Source organism: Mus musculus, chromosome 11 (assembly GCF_000001635.26).
Source record: "Mus musculus strain C57BL/6J chromosome 11, GRCm38.p6 C57BL/6J".
In the NCBI taxonomy this organism is placed as follows: domain Eukaryota; kingdom Metazoa; phylum Chordata; class Mammalia; order Rodentia; family Muridae; genus Mus; species Mus musculus.
In genome coordinates this window covers 36,031,621-36,049,959 of record NC_000077.6, presented here as the reverse complement: position 1 = coordinate 36,049,959, position 18,339 = coordinate 36,031,621, and the positions used below count along the sequence as shown (strand labels likewise).

The window sequence follows — 18,339 nt, the reverse complement described above, 5'->3', positions numbered from 1 at the left end:
GTCTATTTGAAAGGACTAAAGATGCTTGGGATTAAGGAGTAATCATATCAGGGTCTAAGTCTTGTTAGCATTTTTAGCTACTGTGCAAGCAGCCTGCAGCATGGATTAAGGATGCCAAGCCTTGTATTTGGGCACTGAAATGAAAACGCAAAAGAAATAGAAGCTGCAGTCTGTGTCTTATCAGTCCTGCTGCGACAGGGAAACGCTAGGGCTCTGTGTCCCCTGGGGGCACTGAAGTGCTGATTGGAGTCAAGGCTTAATTGGGAATTCTTCCTGGAGGATACCTTTTTTGAATTGGGAGTTTGTGGCTGAAAGCATCGCTGTTTCTCAGCCTCATTGTCACAGTTAGTCGTGAAGGGTATCTGAGCAACACACTACCAATCATTTCTCAGAGCAATGGACTTTGGTAATAACTCATTTTTTCCCCGAGAGCAGAGTCAGGGCTGTTTCCACATTCACTTTCGACTCTGGTTCCACTTCAGCTCAAGGTGACGTCATTGGTTGGAGGGAATATAGCTAGCTCCCTGAGAATTGTGCACAGCACAGCACAGTGTCCTTGAGAAGTGTTTGCCTTTAAAGGACTGAGGATGCTTACCCATCCCAGTAAGGTCCCTGGTCCAAGCACATCATGCCCAGAGTAGGGCATATCCCCATCTCCTCCACAAACCATCCTCCTGTCAGAAAAAATGCATCCACGCTGCTTCCTTCCCCAGGTATTGCAGTAGACAAGAATGGGCTTATGTACTTTGTTGATGCCACCATGATCCGGAAGGTGGACCAAAACGGAATCATCTCCACCCTGCTGGGCTCCAATGACCTCACAGCTGTCCGACCACTGAGCTGTGACTCGAGCATGGACGTGGCCCAGGTGGGACTCTTTATCTCTCATCCTTAGCCACTCCCTGGTCTCAACCCATAGTTCCCTCGGGTTCCGATGTGAGTTGGGAGCGTGCTCTCCGAATGCATCTGGGGAAGAATTGAGGTAAAGGAGACGTCAGTGTGAAATGTGCACGGTAGAAAAGAGAAGGGGAGAGAACAAGAAGAGAGAGAGAGGCAACAGAAAGGAGATCGTCAGGATAGAGGGAGGGAGAGGGAGGGAGAGGGAGAGAACAGAGAGGGCAATTCTACTCTAAGAAGCAAAGCTGGCAGCACACTCTAGCAGTAGCAGATTACAGGGTAGGAACTGCTGTATAATTATCTCTCGTCTCCACCATTCTCAAAGGTTTGAGACTGTATGGTTTGGTGTTACGTGCACATGTCAGTCAGAACTTCCCTGTTAATCTGGAATGGTGGCATCTTCACTATATAAACCTCCACCTTGTGCAGTAGTTACTAGAGCAAGGCCCTCCTCAATCATCCCGATGTGTGTGCTTTGTCAGGTCTCTTAGGGTGGCAGAGACCACGGGCTCCTCAAATGTGCAACATTCGTTCAAAGAGGCTAGCATGTATGCCCACCGGGCCCAGGCCTGTGAGAGTCTTTTCAACTCTTGGTCAAACTCATAAATTTTAACTCAAATTTCCCAACAAACTGACAACTTGCTACTGAGATTTTTTTTTTAATTATTTCAAATTCCACAGAAGAAGGATGTACTTGACTTGGCTTTGTTCGTTTCTCTTTTTTTTCTCTCAAACACTCAAGTTGTAGTTTGTTAGCCAGCCTGTTCTTTGTCTGTTCTTGGGCTAGGGCCACCTTCCAAGCCACATGGTTGCTTTTTCCCAACTTAGACAAATGTGTCATCTCTAAATGAACACAGCCTTCCCTGACCCATGGCTCGCAGAGCTGACGCTGGGCTGAATTGCCTTGGTCCCTTATGCATTTATCTACCTGTACAACCGCATTGGATGGCTGTAGCCCTGGTTAGTCATCTGGAGCTGAGAAACACTGGTGTGGATGGAGCTGCCAGGATCGAGTCAAGACAGATGAAACTGAAGGCAGAGTCTGTCACATGCTCCCCTCCTCTCTATCATAAACAGCCAGCTCAGGCAAATGGTTCAGTGATGAGCCCTCCTAGTACAGCTTGCTACTTAAAGGCTAAGTTGGTGCTGGAGAGATGCCTCAAGCTGGGCCTTGAGGAAGACTTGGGTTCAAGTCCCACCATCCATGTGGTGGGTTACAACTATCTATAACTCCAGTTCCAAGGGATCCAACGGCCTTACCCTTTCTGACCAGGCATGCACGAGGTTCCCACATGCAAACAGGGAAAGCATTCACACACGGGAAATAAAATGAATATTTTTAAAAGCTAAGTCATTTTCTCCTAGACGAATAAAATTAACATGTTCGAGGCTGTTCTTGAAATGCCATCTGTCGTGTGCAGGTCCGTCTAGAATGGCCGACAGACCTCGCCGTCAACCCCATGGACAACTCCCTGTACGTTCTGGAGAACAACGTCATCCTGCGGATCACGGAGAACCACCAGGTCAGCATCATCGCGGGACGGCCTATGCACTGCCAGGTTCCCGGCATCGACTACTCGCTCAGCAAACTCGCCATCCATTCTGCGCTGGAATCAGCCAGCGCCATTGCTATTTCTCACACTGGGGTGCTCTACATCACTGAGACGGACGAGAAGAAGATCAACCGCCTACGCCAAGTCACCACCAATGGAGAGATCTGCCTCTTAGCCGGGGCGGCCTCAGACTGTGACTGCAAAAACGATGTCAACTGCATCTGCTACTCGGGAGATGACGCTTACGCCACGGACGCCATCCTAAACTCGCCGTCCTCCTTAGCCGTGGCTCCAGATGGCACCATCTACATTGCAGACCTTGGGAATATCCGGATCAGGGCGGTCAGCAAAAATAAACCCGTTCTTAACGCATTCAACCAGTATGAGGCTGCATCTCCGGGAGAACAGGAATTGTACGTGTTCAACGCTGATGGTATCCATCAGTACACTGTGAGTCTGGTGACTGGGGAGTACTTGTACAATTTCACATACAGCGCTGACAATGACGTCACCGAGTTGATTGACAACAACGGGAATTCCCTAAAGATCCGCCGGGACAGCAGTGGCATGCCCCGCCACCTGCTCATGCCTGATAATCAGATTATCACCCTTACCGTGGGCACCAATGGAGGCCTCAAAGCCGTGTCCACTCAGAACCTGGAGCTGGGCCTCATGACTTATGATGGGAACACTGGACTCCTAGCCACCAAGAGTGATGAAACTGGATGGACAACTTTTTATGAGTAAGTAGGCTTTTGACCAATCTCTATAGAGCTCTCCCCTCCTCTAGCTGGCATCCAGATGAACCACTCGCATCGTCTTTAAAACTGCCTAGTCACGTCTTGCTAACTCTAATGACTTCTTATAGCTGCAGGATATTCATGTCCCTTCTCCCGACTCCTAAATGATTTGCTCTGTCGGGCCTCTGATATTGAGCATCCTCCCTGCCAGCATTGGGAATTCCTGTTGTCTGCTTGCCGTTCAAACTTCAGGATATTGGACACGCACAGCACCTGGGAGATAAAGTGCTGATTAACCCCACTGATTATTCATGTTTGCCATGGGTGCGGAAATTAGAAACGAAGAGGGAGGGTCCCAGCGGGGCTTCTGTGATTTAACAATAGGTCCAGCAACACACTTGATTGCACAGACAGGTAGATAAACTCTGAATTTCCTCTTTAGCAGAAGCAGATCAATACAGATAAAGTGCTAGGTATATTAAAAGATGTGAGGGCTGGCCATATTTCCCCTAACAATTATCTCATACTTAATAGTTCTACCGTTTGCTTTGCCAAAAAGCTGTTTTCCCCAGCTCCTGAAGCGGCTTTGGTCAAGCAAACCTGCTGCTGCGGGTATTAACCTAAGAGCTGCTGGTTGGAGGAAGCTACTAAGCCTGAGTCCCCAATGACCTGCTGGAGACTGAATGGAATCTGCCAGCCTCTGGGCTCTCCACAGCAGTGAGCGAACGTTAGACATTAGCAAGTCCTGGCTTGCTTTCCGTGTGGCTGCCAGCTGAGAATTTAGTAAGTTAGGGAGGGGATACCACAGAGAGATGGAGGTGGGTGGGACAAGAAAAAAGAAGACTTCATTGTTGATCGCGCTTAAATCAACAATGTTCGCTTCCTGTTTGTACGCCAGTGTGTTTGGGAGAATGCAAAGGAAGCTGTCGCCACCTGCTGGCGGTTTTACTGCATTGCAGAATTGTTTGCCTGGTCCTGTCTTCCTTCTTGGGGCTTATGGGGACTTCTGAGCAGCTTCACATCCTTCAAGGTGCTGGTACTTGGTCGTCCTTCACTAGCCAGTGCTCTTTTCCTCTGTGGGGACCATCTGTATATCACCTTTAGTTCTCAGCACAGTCGGGTTAAGGCTTTAATCCACAAACCTCCCGGACGCTTCCTTCTGGCAACGGTTATATCAAATGACCTTAGACACATACATTGTAGCTGCTAAATCTCTTGAGTGAAGAGCAGAGGCCCTCCTGAATTAGGCCTAGGTTGGAGTCCAGTTCTGAAATTCGGGTGTAGGGATCCCACAGAAATGAGCTCTTTGATTGGAGGCAGCTTGCTGCCAAAGGTCCCCAGCCGAATGAAAATATACACTTGATTCTTTTTTTTTTTTTTTTGAAGTGTTTAATCAAGAGTTACAGTGAAACTGATTCACGTTTTCTCTTTTAATTTGATAGGCTTGAGAATGTGAGTAGATCCAAGCATCTAAATTTTCCGTTGTGGAGAGATTCACACATACAAGTTTTCCTTAGGTTCCCAAGGAAAAACTCAGACACAAGCTGCACTTCCTGTCAGGGGTGTAAGGTCCAGGTGAACATACACAGTGATTGCAGAAGTCTAGAGAAGGAGATTAACAGAAATGAAGAAAACTATGGGATGTGCTTCAGTGAGATGTTCCCCTCAGTTCCAGAATGTTCCAGGAAGTCCCAGCCTTGGAATTAAAATTTCCCCAGTTGCAGACTACTGAGTCCAGATAGAGTATGATGGCCACAGTCCACCTTAGAGGGAATGTCAAACTGCACAGCCTTCTGCAGGACAAAGCCTCGCTTGCCAGGAAGCTCCCAGCCTCGGCATCAGGGAGGCAGTGGTGTGGATGCCCGCTCTGAGATGTGCTTCCCGTTGGCATTGGACAAGTTTCTCAACCTCCCTGAGCGCCTGCGTTCACATCTGTCAGGCGGTAGCATCAGCTGCACAGGAGTTGTGGGTGTCCATTGTTAGCTTTAGATAACTTTAGAAATCAGCAAACCTTGGTATTCAGAAGCTCAACAAAAACGAGATGCTAACAAGACTGGAAAGAAGCAATAAAGCTCATCTCTGTCTCCGGCCCCTCCTGCCTAAAGAAGGATGCGGGTGTTAGACGGGGATATATGTCAGCAGCAGAATTGAGGGGTGCGCTTCGCACTTTAGTCCTCTCTGTGCTTGGTACTTGCTCACAGTTCCCACTTCTGTCGGTCCCCATATCCTGAGGTCCAGAGGCATAAAACATAGAACGTCCCTAAAGCCAGGCCCTCCAGAAGAGAGGCGCTATGATGTGTGCCCTGTGGTTGTGGCCAACTCCTCCATATCCAGCCAGTGGAAAACCAGCAGGTATCACACAGTCTAAATGCTGGCTTCCCGTGGGATGGAGTTCAGCAGTTATGTTATAGAAAGAGCAGGCTCTGTGGTCTTCCAAACAGGAATGGTTCACTCTGGAAACAGTTACATTCCTCTGTCTTAGAAGGTGGCTTTTGGAGAGCCAACCACAATGGAGATGTAAGAATTGAGCTTTGGGGGATCCTCCCGTGCCTCCATGTTTCCAGAGTAGAGAAGAGCAGCCTTGGTTTAATCTTTGTCTTTTTATCTATTTATGAGGCATAAAATGCTGTCCATTTCACTGCAGTCCAAATCCCCAGTACTTTCTCCATGTTTGGTGAATGGCTGCCACCAAGGTCCTGCCAAGTCTGTTGAGGTAAAACAGAGACCTCATTGCTGGTTATCACTGCTCTCAGTCCAAAGGGATAGTCCAGAGGTTCCTATAGAGAGAGCTGAATCTGCATATCTGTTGTGGGGGAAACAAGCAGCTGCACCCCCTCCCCCCCTCCTCCGAAAGTCAGTCTGCAAGCTAGGGAGCATGCTTTCCCCACACAGCCTGGGAGATGCTTTCCCGTGCCCTCCCCTCCACTTCCCCCAGAGTGGAAACTCTATTTCCTCCTCTCAGACGAGTGGCCAGCAGCAGCCTGCCCAGAACAGAAGTCCTGGAACTACGCAGGACCAGACTTCAAGTCCTGCTCCCGTTCCAGAGAATACACTCAACACAGTCCTTGCCTGGTCGATCTCTGCTGCTGAGCACTGTGCAAGACACCTGAAGCCCAAACATTATCGTTGCATCACTTTCTTATTTTAAAATACTTCTATGCGTCTAAAATATGAAAGGAAGCTACAATTACTAAACTATAGGAATAGTCGAATAAAACAACAATTAGTCAAAAATCCCACACAGAAAAATACCATTTAATACTTATACGTCTGTATTTTCAGAGATGCTTATCTACGCTTGGAAACGCATGTGCTGGGGACAAAATGTTCTTTGTTTTTCCTTTTCCACTCAACCCTGAGTCTGTGTGCGTGCAGTGTGCACATAAATGCGTGCCGATAAATAGGAGCCCACGCTGTTCATTTTGACAGCCGCCTAGGTTTCTGTCTTATGTATAGGTAATTATTTAATAATCTTTAACAACTGATCCTTCAGTGTGGTTCTAATTTGTCACTAGTGTAAATAGAATCTTCAGACCCCCATCTGAGAGACCGCTGCTTTAGTAGGAAAAAAAAAAAGACAGAAGGATCCCCTTTGGCTGAGAAAGCCTGGGTGCCCTCCATGGTAACAGCATCAAGCCTTTTCAGGGAAGATGCTATCTGGATTTTCAGGGCATACTGCCCTAGGCGAGGGATGGGACAGAGACAATAGGCTGGACCCCAGCTCAATGAGCTTCCTGGCATCTTCACCACCTCCACCCCACTGGCCCTGTAGCTTAGCATCAGTTCAGCTTCAGTTTCCTCTTCTCCCTAAGGATAACAGTTCCCAGGTCATGCCTCGACTCATCTCTGTCCCAAGTATCCCTGATCCCTCTGTGTCTTATCAGTCATTTTCCCCCCACTGCTTCCCTAAGGACTCCTCCATAGAGAACCTCATTCCCACCCACAAACTGGACCCATCACTCAGAACCTGCCAACTGAGTTCCTCTTCCCAGCCCCTCAGCTAGAGGTCCAGACGTGTATCCTTTTACATTCTCTAAGCAGAGGCTTCACTGTTCCATCCTCCTCCCCATCCCTCCTGGTTGTAAAGGCCAGTGCGGGAGAGCTCGGAGGCTTTCGTATACAGACCACAGGAAGAGCCATTTTCCTCCCCAGTGTCTAAAAGGTCTAAGAACAGCGGTCATTTAGCGAGGGCAAATACTCTCTACCTGGAAGCAGCGAAACCAGATCCGCCTACTTAGAAAGGGGTGAAGACAACACAGATCTATAAAGAACTCTCTTTGGGGAGTTTGCAGGCAGCAAGTGTGATCATGGCATGGTCAGACATGGATACTGAGGACAACTGAGATCCAGGAGTCTCCCAGCAGGCTAGAGTATCTGAGCTCGGTTGACTTGGAACTACATGACCAAGCTGTTATTGGTTCTGTGCCCAGGATATGGAGGTGCCGTTTGGCCCTGGCTGACTTGTGAGAGGTCTACAAGGTGAAGAATGGAATGAGGTGGGACCACTGCAAAAGATGAAGCCTTGGACGATCTCAAATGCCTGAGGCAAACCGTGATTTGGGGACTGGAGAAAGGACACTGTGATTAAGGGCACACAAACACACACACAAGCACGCATACACATGCATGCATGTGTGTGTGTGTGTGCACTTAAAAATAAATAAGAGCTTGGTTTGCTCAGCAGAGATGAGATGCAATAGAGTGGCTAGTTGGGGAGCATTGACTTGGTAGCTCTGCAAAACACATAAAGTAGCTATTCCCACCAGCTCGGGAAGGTTGGTGTTGAGCCCGCCCTGCTAAGAGACAGGTTTCCACTGAACTTAAATCAATGATATCAACAGGCACAAGAAAGACACAGCATTGCTCTCTGGGCAGGAGGAGGTCTAGGTAGAGCAGGACTTCAGTGTGGGACATAGTCCGTCACACACACACACACACACACACACACACACACACACACACACACACACTCCCTCTGGGGTTTCTCTTTCTCCGCCCCTGTGGCTCTGGCCTTTCTGTGTGTCTAAGTGCCAAGGAAACTTCTGTCTCCACAGACTGCTTCCAACTCGTGTTTCTTTCCTCCAGCTATGACCACGAGGGCCGTCTGACCAATGTGACCCGCCCCACGGGCGTAGTGACCAGTCTGCACCGGGAAATGGAGAAATCTATCACCATTGACATTGAGAACTCCAACCGGGATGATGACGTCACTGTGATCACCAACCTCTCCTCCGTGGAGGCCTCCTATACAGTGGTACAAGGTAAGGCCCCAGCCAGCCTCCGCTCCAAGCTTATCCGCAGCCCCAGAGCCAGCAATCCCTTACCTGAGAGGACTTCTAAACATCCAAAACACTCCTCAGCTCTCTGTCTCACTCAGATGTCAACAGCAAACCCGCTCTACCAGAAAACAGCCTTGGGGGGGGGGGACGATAAAATAAAAATAAACCTCTCAGACACAGGGACATCTCACCAAAGGCTTAGTTAGCAGGAGAAATCTACATATCTAAAACTATCTGAGTTTATTCCCCAACTGCTTTTTTTCCCATTTCTTATCTTCCATTTTTCTCTTCACCCTCTAAAACTCCAACCTGTGTCATTATTGTCTCAAGTACTGTTTATTCTCCAGGGCTGCCACTGGATTTTGGTTTCATCATTCCATTCTGATTCTCTACTGCAAACATGTTTTTATTGAGTTGGTTGGCCTGGGATCCAAGCTCTTGAGCAATCTCCTGCCAGGCCCCCAGATCCCCGAGGGCTCGGACCACCCGCTGTTTTCGTTGTATTGCAGTCCAGGGCAAGCACAGAAGCTGGCAAGAAACAGCATTTTGCAGATTAATTTTTTTCCTTTAATTAAGATATAAGTCGGTGGGCTAGCCGGTTGTCAAAGGATAAAAGTGTCGTCTCAGTAGATAAATGATGACATTTCTAGACTATTATCCCTCAGCAAAGCCTGTTTCAATGGCTCTATTTCTGCTCTGCCAGATGATTAATGATGTAGATTCTGTCCCTCTGTATGATGGCTGGAGTCACTGAGTGACAGGTACACCCTTGCTCACTCCCCCAAAGCTGGCATCTCAGAGGCCAGCCCAGCCTGGCTCCCTCACCCAGATGATGTGCAAACAGTGTGCCTATAAAAGCGGGCTCCTGCGTGTGATTCTTTGGTACGGGAAAAGGTCAGGAGTCTGATTGACTGGTGTAGATTCTATTTGGGAAGATAAACACACATTATCAGCACCTACTGTCTCTATCTACCACACACTGCGTATGCTTCCCAAGTTCTTTGGTAATAGAGTGATACAGGCAGCTGCAGAAAGAAGGGAAGGTAAGTTTTTCTCTTCCCTGTGCTGTTGAACCCTGGGCTTGCTTTGCAGTGCATCTGACCTGTGGCTAGACCATCAACCTCGGGTTAGATGATAGGCCAAAGGGGAGGAAAAAATTGAAGTAGTGTGCCTTTCATTTATTTTTTTTTTCATACAAGCTAAAATATATATGTTAAAGTTCAGGGATTTGATTGACACAAATTGTGTAGGCAATAGACATCTTTAAATGTTTAAATGTGCTATTAATAGTCTTCAGTGAGTAAAAGAAAAATATCACGGCATAATTATTTCTGGAGTGCCACATATTAATAATGTTTTCCTTCCCGTGGATCAGTAGCATCTTCTCTGCTCACCTTTCCATTGTGTGTGTGCTAATTGAAGGCAGCCTCAGACTGACAGCTGCAAAGTACCATGGAAACCTGTAAAAATAGGGGTTCTATTCTCTCCTGACTAATCGAGTGGATAATTTCTCTCCCCACCCCCACCCCCCAACTCACGTTCTTCCAGATCAAGTGCGAAACAGCTACCAGCTCTGCAATAATGGAACCCTGCGGGTGATGTACGCCAACGGCATGGCTGTCAGCTTCCACAGTGAGCCCCACGTCCTCGCAGGCACCATCACCCCCACCATTGGGCGCTGCAACATCTCTCTGCCCATGGAGAATGGCCTGAACTCCATCGAGTGGCGCCTGAGGAAGGAACAGATCAAAGGCAAAGTCACCATCTTTGGGAGGAAGCTTCGGGTAAGTGGGTCCATCCACTCTTGCCCCTTTCGGACTTGGAGGGGACGAGTCGCTTCCTCACACGGCAGAGGGAATGTCAGGCCTCCAGAACACCTTTCCACTTTCAGAAGGTGGAAGATGTATTCCTCTGGGTTTAAGAGGCAATCCCTCCATTTCCTGAGATGGACAGGGGATAGATGCACTGGATGCCTCCCTGGAGAAGGTATTGGCCTTCTTTCTGCACCTGCCATCTCCTCCCTGCCCCCCAAAATTCACTATCTAGACAATACAAGGCTGGTTCCCACCACACGCTTGGTAATGTGCTAGATACTGGAAGAACAAAAGCATAAAGTATGCTCTTCACAGCCAGGAAGTGATGTTCTTCTGAAAAATGGCAGACAGAGATGATCACAGCGTATATGAAGAGAGGTCCCTTGGGGATAGTATGTGGTCACAAAAAGAGAGAGAGAGAGAGAGAGAGAGAGAGAGAGAGAGAGAGAGAGAGAGAGAGAGAGAGAGAGAGAGAGAGAGAGAGAGAAATGGGCAGAAGGAAAAGAACAAAAGGACCTCCATGCTATGGATGCTAAGTCAAATAGTTTATCTGAATTACTAGAATCTTCTCAGAGATTCAAGGATGCTAATTAAATGTCAGGACACCATAGCTAAAACTCAAGGCGAAGCCAGGATTTGACCCCAGGTCCATCTTTCTAGCTTGTTCTCTGGCCAGTATCCTTAGCCACAGTCCCACACATCTCCCTGTTTAGATGATCAGAGCACTGTGAACCCTGCTTCTGTCAGATCCTGTCACACAGAAAGACCTACTTCTACCACAGTGACAACCCTTCTCCCCAGGTAAGGAGAGGAGTTCCACAAACCTGTCTGCATCATCCTGAACACTTAGAGTCAGGCCCTTGTGCCAGACACTTAAGGTAGATGTCACACAAAGCAGAGCTCTGACACTTTCATCCAGGGGCAAGGGACATGAAAGAGGAGACAGCCAAGAAGCTGGCTAATAAAGACCTAAGATAATTGTCGGTCAGGAGAGGCCCTAGGAAGACAGCCATCCACAGAGCAAAGTCAAAACAATGCTTTAGAGTCCCTGGGAGCAGAGGTGTGAGCACCTGCCAAACTTAGGTCATAACTTCTGAAAGGCAGCCAGCCAGGTGACCTCCCCGCAGAGCCAGGCCACTCCGTATTAAGATTCTGCCTTTGTCTGGCTAGAGTTTAATTCTCCACATTAGGTTATCAGCACACTCCCATGTTTTTCTTCCTCTGCTGATATCTGCAAAGTTGCAAGCTGCAATATCTTCCTAAAGACAAAAATGGAATGAGATTAGTGGCTAAATCCTTAATGACTGGATCCAGGGCTGTGTAACTGATTTTTGATATGCTGCACTGTAGAAGTTGATTATAAGTAGTAATCGTGCCTTTTCCTTGATAAATTAGTTATGCATTTTGACTAAGTTTTCAAAATAAAGATAAATGTGGCCCTAAAATAAAATGGCAATGATCCCAACTCTGAATATTAAAATTCTTAATAATGGTACTTGTGGTAATTAACAGAAGTTAGGCACGCAAGTCTTATAACTGAGTTTCTGCCAGGGTTAGACTTGCTGGCATCGTGTTTATGCAAATCAAAACACAGTTTTATCTATCAACACCTCAACATTTAATTGTCTGGTGTTCGTTCCTGTAACAATAATCACATATCCATTTAGCTCTCTTAAATGAAAATCACTATGAGATTATAACAGGTTGAGTGGACTGAAAATGTAATTTGAAAATGAGGGAGAAAGCCTGGAATTTATTTGCATCTCATTTATTTTAATTCAGTTCATAAACTGTTTAGTGAATGAAATAAAAGAAACTCCTGGAAACGGTGGGGGAGCCGTTGGAGGAAAGGTGTGGGGGAGGAGTGAAGTGCAGTGTGGATTGGGGAACCTTGGTGTGCCCATCCCCCAACCCCCTGGGCTTCTTGAGCTCCCTATAGGAACTTTGTAGCCCTAAACTAGCCACATCTGTTGGCCCCCACAGCAACCAGGCTGTCCCAGAGCAGGGAGATCTGGACTTCTTCTCTCCCTCCCTGTGGCCAGCCTTGGCGTCTCCTTTTACTCCTTCTCTGTCATCCCATGAGGCCAAGCATCTTGCATCCACTTAGACAAGAGTTTAATGATTGCCCAGTCTTTGTTTAGCACCTCGGAATGAGTAGGTTAGAGAACAGGAAAGCCGAGTCCTTCTACCAAGGGAGCTTGAGATCTGGCAAAGAGGATGTTGCAAGAGACACAGTGTTAAACTGGTTCCACCAAGAAAGGGGCACATACGGTGGGTAGCAGCCAGGAACAGGTAATCCATAGCCCAGGTAACAAATAGGCCCTGAAGTTTCAAAAGCTTCACCCATCACAGTCCAAATGAGTCACACAGCAATTCTTAATGATGACGAGACCAAGTTGCTTGACATTGGGGTCCCACCACATCAAGCACACATGGCCCCTGAGGCTTTCTATAGAAGAGGAAAAGTTTGAACACTTCAAGGGAGCATGGCAAGTTAGCATGAATGTGACATGAGTTTCTTCCCCACACCCAGGATAGCACAGTCGGGTTAATCCCAAGGAAGTTTGAAAAATGACCTTTCCGATGGCCAGGGAGAAAATGATAGAAGATTTGGGGAACCCAAGTCAGGGCATGAGGTTCACAAGAAGCCAGGGAGGGCTTCAGGGAAGTCAGAGTTGGTTCTGAAGAGCAGCAGGAATTAGCCAGGCAAGATACAGAAAAGAACTTTCTAAACATCGAAAGACACCCTCAAGGCAGCCAGGATACTGGAGTAGGGGTATCCAGTTCAGAAAACCTCCAAAACTCATGAGACCTGAGAAAAAGTGGCCAGGCCACAAGGAAGGGAATATTATATGAGGCCGGTATTTATCCTGAGGGCCATGGAGAGTTGTCCCAGGGCTTAATTAGTAGAGTGATGTGTGGGGATTGGTGGATTAGAAAGATCTCTCCAGCTTCCCGGGGTGCAGAGGAAGACAGGAGGAGGAGACCAGACAGGAGGAGAGGGACGCCTCAGAGCTGTTACAGTAATGCAAACTAGAAACTGGTCTCCAGCAGGGGAAAAAGAGAGAGAAGCGCAGAGGCCTGAGAGAGTTGCAACACACATGATTAATAGGATTTGGCAGCAAGCCTGGCTGCCGTGCAGTGCTGACTTCCAAGAGGCCTTCCACGTGATCGTGTAGACCAGGAAGGCTGTGCCAGACTCTGAGCCAGCTAATGGAGAAAGGCCAGACACTGAAAACCAAAACAGGTGTGGGAGACAGTGTGACCCCAGCCATGCCTTATAGGATGAAGAGACCAGGCAGGGACATGAAGATGTAGCTGGTCCCGGCATGACATAGGTTGGCCCCCCAGGACAAGAACATCATGAGTCTCAGGAGCTCTAGGAGCACCTGGCCATTGTTACACACTAAACCAGATGGCCTGGCCTCTCCTTAGCACCAGCCAGTTCCTACAAGTGGCCACTTGCGGTTGTGAAGTCCAATGTTGACATGTGTCCAAAATTCCCAGCAAAGAACTTTCCTATAACAGAACAACCAGTGAAGTCCTAACCCCTCTTGGTGACCTGCCTTGTCCTCTGATCAGAAATATGTTTTAGCCAATGAAAGCACCCCACATTCCTCCTGTTAGACTGGGACCATGTAAGATGGCAGTGCCCGTAGATGGAATTAGAAGGATCAGTCCAAGGTCGCGAGAGGCAAAGACTTGTCTCTTTCTTGAAAAAGAGTCCCTCCTGGTGATTTCCTCCGTGCCTCTCACTGATCTGCCTGGCTTTTCAAAGCCAACTGCTTCACAGCAACCCTCAGCTCCCCGAACATGCCACAGCACCATACTGGTGACAAGTGAGGGTGGGAAGATGTGATAAACATGGCCTCTTTAGGCCATGTTTACCAAGTAAATTTTCCCCAAACCTAAAAAGGTAGAAGTTTGAAGGGCACGTGCCCATATCTGTCCAGAATCTATCTATCTGCAAACCATAATAATCACAATAATCATAATCAGGATAGCATGGCAAAATGGGGGCATGCATTGTGTCACACAGCGGGCCACCACGAGGGAGGAGATGGCCCTAGCGACTCCCACATGTCACCCAGTTAACATTGCTCTCCTCTCGCTCCCTCTCAAAGTATTCACTTTGGTTGTTGACCTAATTTTCTTGTACAGTGGGCTGGTACTCTTTTCACACTGGGGAGGGGGGGCGGGGGGGGGCACCAGGGGCAGGGGGAGGGGTCAAAAAGACTTGGCCAAAATCTTACATCATCTCTGCTTAGTAAGACCAGAGGACAGAGTCTCTGCATTAAAAGATTAAAAATTAAAAAAAAAAAAAAGGTCCCACGGAGGAATTGTGATTGGCTTAGCATGGGTGCAGTTCACGTCCCTGCTCCAGTCACTGGTTAGGGAGATGGAGACCTGTGATTGGCCAGTGTCTGGTCACTTGTCCAAACCTGACCCTCACAAGGGAGCCATGTAGCCTGCAGGGGCGGGGGGGGGGGGGCAGGGAAAGCAGTAAATGTATTCTGTGTCCTTCCTCCAAAACCTGACCACAAGGCAAACTAGAAGTGTGGCTCCCACACCCGGGAAGTCTTTCTCCTCAGCTTCTGGGAGAGGCAACGAAAACGAACCTTCCCATTAAGATTTAAAACCCCTTCTCTTTCCTAACATGGATTTGTGCCTGACTCTCTCTAAAAAGCGAGGGCCTATGACACTAGGGTATTTCTTCTTGATTGTGATTTACATAGAAATTGCAAATGCAAGCAACAGCTATACAGGTAGGTATCAGAACAAAAAAATAAAAAAAATTGCTTCCAAGATAATCTTCCATCCGACGCTGATATCAGTGTAAGCAGCGTTCCAATATGAAGTGGGAGTTAGTGATTTTTTTTTTGTTGCTGTATAATTAGTATGACACCACAGTTACATACTGGTGGGCATTGCTTTTACTTGTGTAGGACATCATAACGTCTCGGGACAAGGTTGGGGGTGGGCATGTACGTGTACGTATGACCATACCTTCCTGAACTCAGTTCTGGGGAGGGCCCACGCAGCAGGTCTGTTACCACACTATCTTCTCAAAGGCCTGGATTAGGTCCTTCATGCCTGATGCATGCACTTGTCACCGGCCTAGGCTTTTCTCTATCCAGTTCTTACTGTCGTCTTGACCTAACAGTTACTAACCACTCAGTGTGTATTTGTGGCCAAAACAAACAAGAGCCCACGTGACCTTGAGAACATGACTAGTCTATCCAGAACCATTTGCAGTACCTTGAATTTGAATATTAGTTTAAATTATACGTAATTAGAAGGGCAGCCCTCTGGGCTCACATTAAACCATGAATTCCCTAAGCAAAGAGTACTTCACTCTTGGACAATATATATTGTATTCTAAAGACTTTTGTTGTTGCTGCTGCTGCTGTTGTTGTGTTAAAGATTTGTCTTCAACTGTGTGTGCGTGAGGAGTGTGCGCATGTGCCCTCATTGTCAAGAAGGAGGCATTTAGATTCCCTGAAGTTGGATAACAGGCAGTTGTGAGCAGGAGGCCGGGCATTCAACCCAGGTCCTTAGCACATGCTCTTAGCTGCTGAGCCTTCTCTCCAGCCACCGTGTCGGTAGGTTGTGGTTATGATTTTTTTCCAGAGCCCTCAAGTTTATTTGGAAAAAGGGAAAAGAGAGTTTGTAGACTACCCACCCCCAGTCTGAGACGGCAGTCCCCAAGCTGTTTCTTCCCCCTCTCTACCCATCCCCCTTCTTTCATGGGTAAAGGAACCAGGCTGAGTTAGCTAGGAGGCACCAGGACCTGCAGAGTAGAAATGCAGGACAGAAAACAGGTGAAGGAGAATGGGATGGGGGATAAGGAAGTAGATTTGGGGTGCCCAGGGTAGGAAGGGACAGCTAGCATTGTATACATTCCGAGCCAAGATTGGTGGCTGTGGCATGACCCTGTACCAATGAGTGTGTGACTCTAGGAAGTGTCAGGGGTGGGGCATTTTTTTTTCCTGTTGCTTTTTAAGACGAGGTCTTAATATGTAGCCCAGGATGGCTTCAAATTTCCAATCCTACCGTCTCAACTTCCCAAGCACACAAGCAAGAATCCATTATTCAGGGTGGTATGGGGAGACACACACACACACACACACACACACACACACACCCTAAGTGTTACACACACGCAATGATAAAGCAAATTTCATACAAAACACTGTGGCAATGCTCTGAAGAAAAGCCTGGGTTAAGATCGGGGACGATGCAAGATAAGCCAAGGCTATTCTGTGGAAAATGTCATTTGAGCTGAAAAACCAAATGAAGACTTAGGGGGGATATTACCTATGCTAGGACCCCTGCATGTTCGAAGGCCCTGAATTGGCAGGGGCAGGGTTTCCTGAATCCTGAGCAGAAAGGAAGCCAGTGTGGATGGAGCAGATTAGTGGAGGGGAGCTGGACTGGCCAGTCTCCTTGGCTATGGTAAGGATCTTTGAGACTCTGCCAGCCTCCACAGGTGTAACCTGTGGTGACACAGAGGACTGCTGAGGACAGAGTTTTCCTTGTCCTTCTGTGTCCCTGCAGTCTTTGGGAATTTCTCTGTCAACCCCATGTGCTGGCCTGAGGTCCCACCCCATGCTGCACCCGTTCACTGATAATCCACTCTCTTCTCTACAGATTCTCATCCATAGCTCGTCTGCCTCTGTTCTCATCTCCATGGGAAATTGTCTGTCACAGTAGCAAGCACGCAGTAGTTACTCAGTAAATAATGAATGAATGAATGAATGAATGAATGGGATTTGGAGTTGATGTCATGAAAGGTCACTCCATCCTATCTGCCTTAGGTCTAAGTTGGGAGAACCATCCAGAATAACTCATCACTGTTCTTTGAAGCCACCTTCAGATGTCTGATGCTCCCCAATGACCTAAGGCACATTCTCTAGTCTTGGTTTTCCATATTAGTGCTTTAGATGGTCAGACTTGACAGAGCTCCCACCATGTCCCCTTCCAACCTCCATGATCACTCAACGTCCCAGGGACATGGAATTCTAAGGTGAAGAACCTACCCACTGGGATCTTGCTGACTATCAGAAATGGGAAACTGAGGCACGGTCAGTAAAGATGTGGCTTTGAAATGACACAGTTAATCAGCGTCAAGCTCTGACTCAAGATTTGGATCTTTCCCCTCCTCACCTCCCCCATCACCACCCAAAAGAGCTAGTCATCCAAAAATAATGTTTGCTCAGGGAATCCATTATTTAATGTGTTTACAGAGGCTCTCCCTCTAATGATGCATTATTTAAGCTAATATTAAATTTATACCAACTTGTTTTGTCTGCACAAACGTTGATCCCTGCATGGTGTTGGGCCTATTCAGTGGCATCTGGGGATGGGTGCCTTTAAGTCCCTGAGGACTAACCCAGAAAAGGAACGAGAATGTCACCTAGTCAGGCTTTTCCTGTGCATAAGTGAATAGCTAAACTCAGAGGCAAGCCTGGCTGCCTTTAATCACTGCAGACTCTCACAACCTCCCTCCGTTCACCTCCTTGGCTTTCCCCCGTCCTGGGAGCCCAGTGAGCAAAGGGTTCTTCTATGTGTCTAGCTGAAATCTGTCCTGCTGTGTTACAATTCCATTTCCTAGGAGGGGGCTAGCACAGTGTAATTTCCTCCTCTGTGTCTCTCAGATCGCACGTTCCTGTTGCCCCTAGAGCTGAGTTAGGCTCACCCAGGATGAGCTCAGCAGGGCCATTTTGACGACAGTGTTTCCTTTTCTTAGGGTTTTTTACGAGCCTTTCTGTGACAGGCATGCGCTTGGTGAGATCAAAACACGCTGGGGGGAAATCCCAAAGGGGAAACTATTTCCCAAAATCTGCCCTCTGCAAAAATAAAAACCATGCTAAATAGCTGAGTTTTATTAACTGGGGAAGCTAGGCTGAGGAAAACGCCCGATAATTAAAAATAATGGCTTCCTTACAAACACAAAATTGTATTAATTTAAAAATTGGTTTCTCTATCGCTGAATGCCTGCCGAGCCGGCTGAGGAGGGAATTGTGCTGATCCTGGCAGTGAAAATAATTCAAAA

At 47.6% G+C, this 18,339-nt stretch overlaps 1 protein-coding gene across 22 annotated transcripts in view; it reads left to right on the top strand.

Annotated features, from left to right (window-relative positions):
* Positions 1-18,339, top strand: part of Tenm2 (teneurin transmembrane protein 2) — a 1,230,398-nt gene that overhangs the window by 1,187,094 nt on the left and 24,965 nt on the right. For all 22 annotated transcript variants that reach the window (XM_030245994.1, XM_006533290.3, XM_006533295.4 and 19 more), the window contains 4 exons: positions 714-868; positions 2,319-3,193; positions 8,276-8,451; positions 10,018-10,253. In XM_030245994.1, coding sequence (XP_030101854.1) covers positions 714-868; positions 2,319-3,193; positions 8,276-8,451; positions 10,018-10,253 — 1,442 coding nt within the window. The remainder of the gene's footprint in view (positions 1-713; positions 869-2,318; positions 3,194-8,275; positions 8,452-10,017; positions 10,254-18,339) is intronic.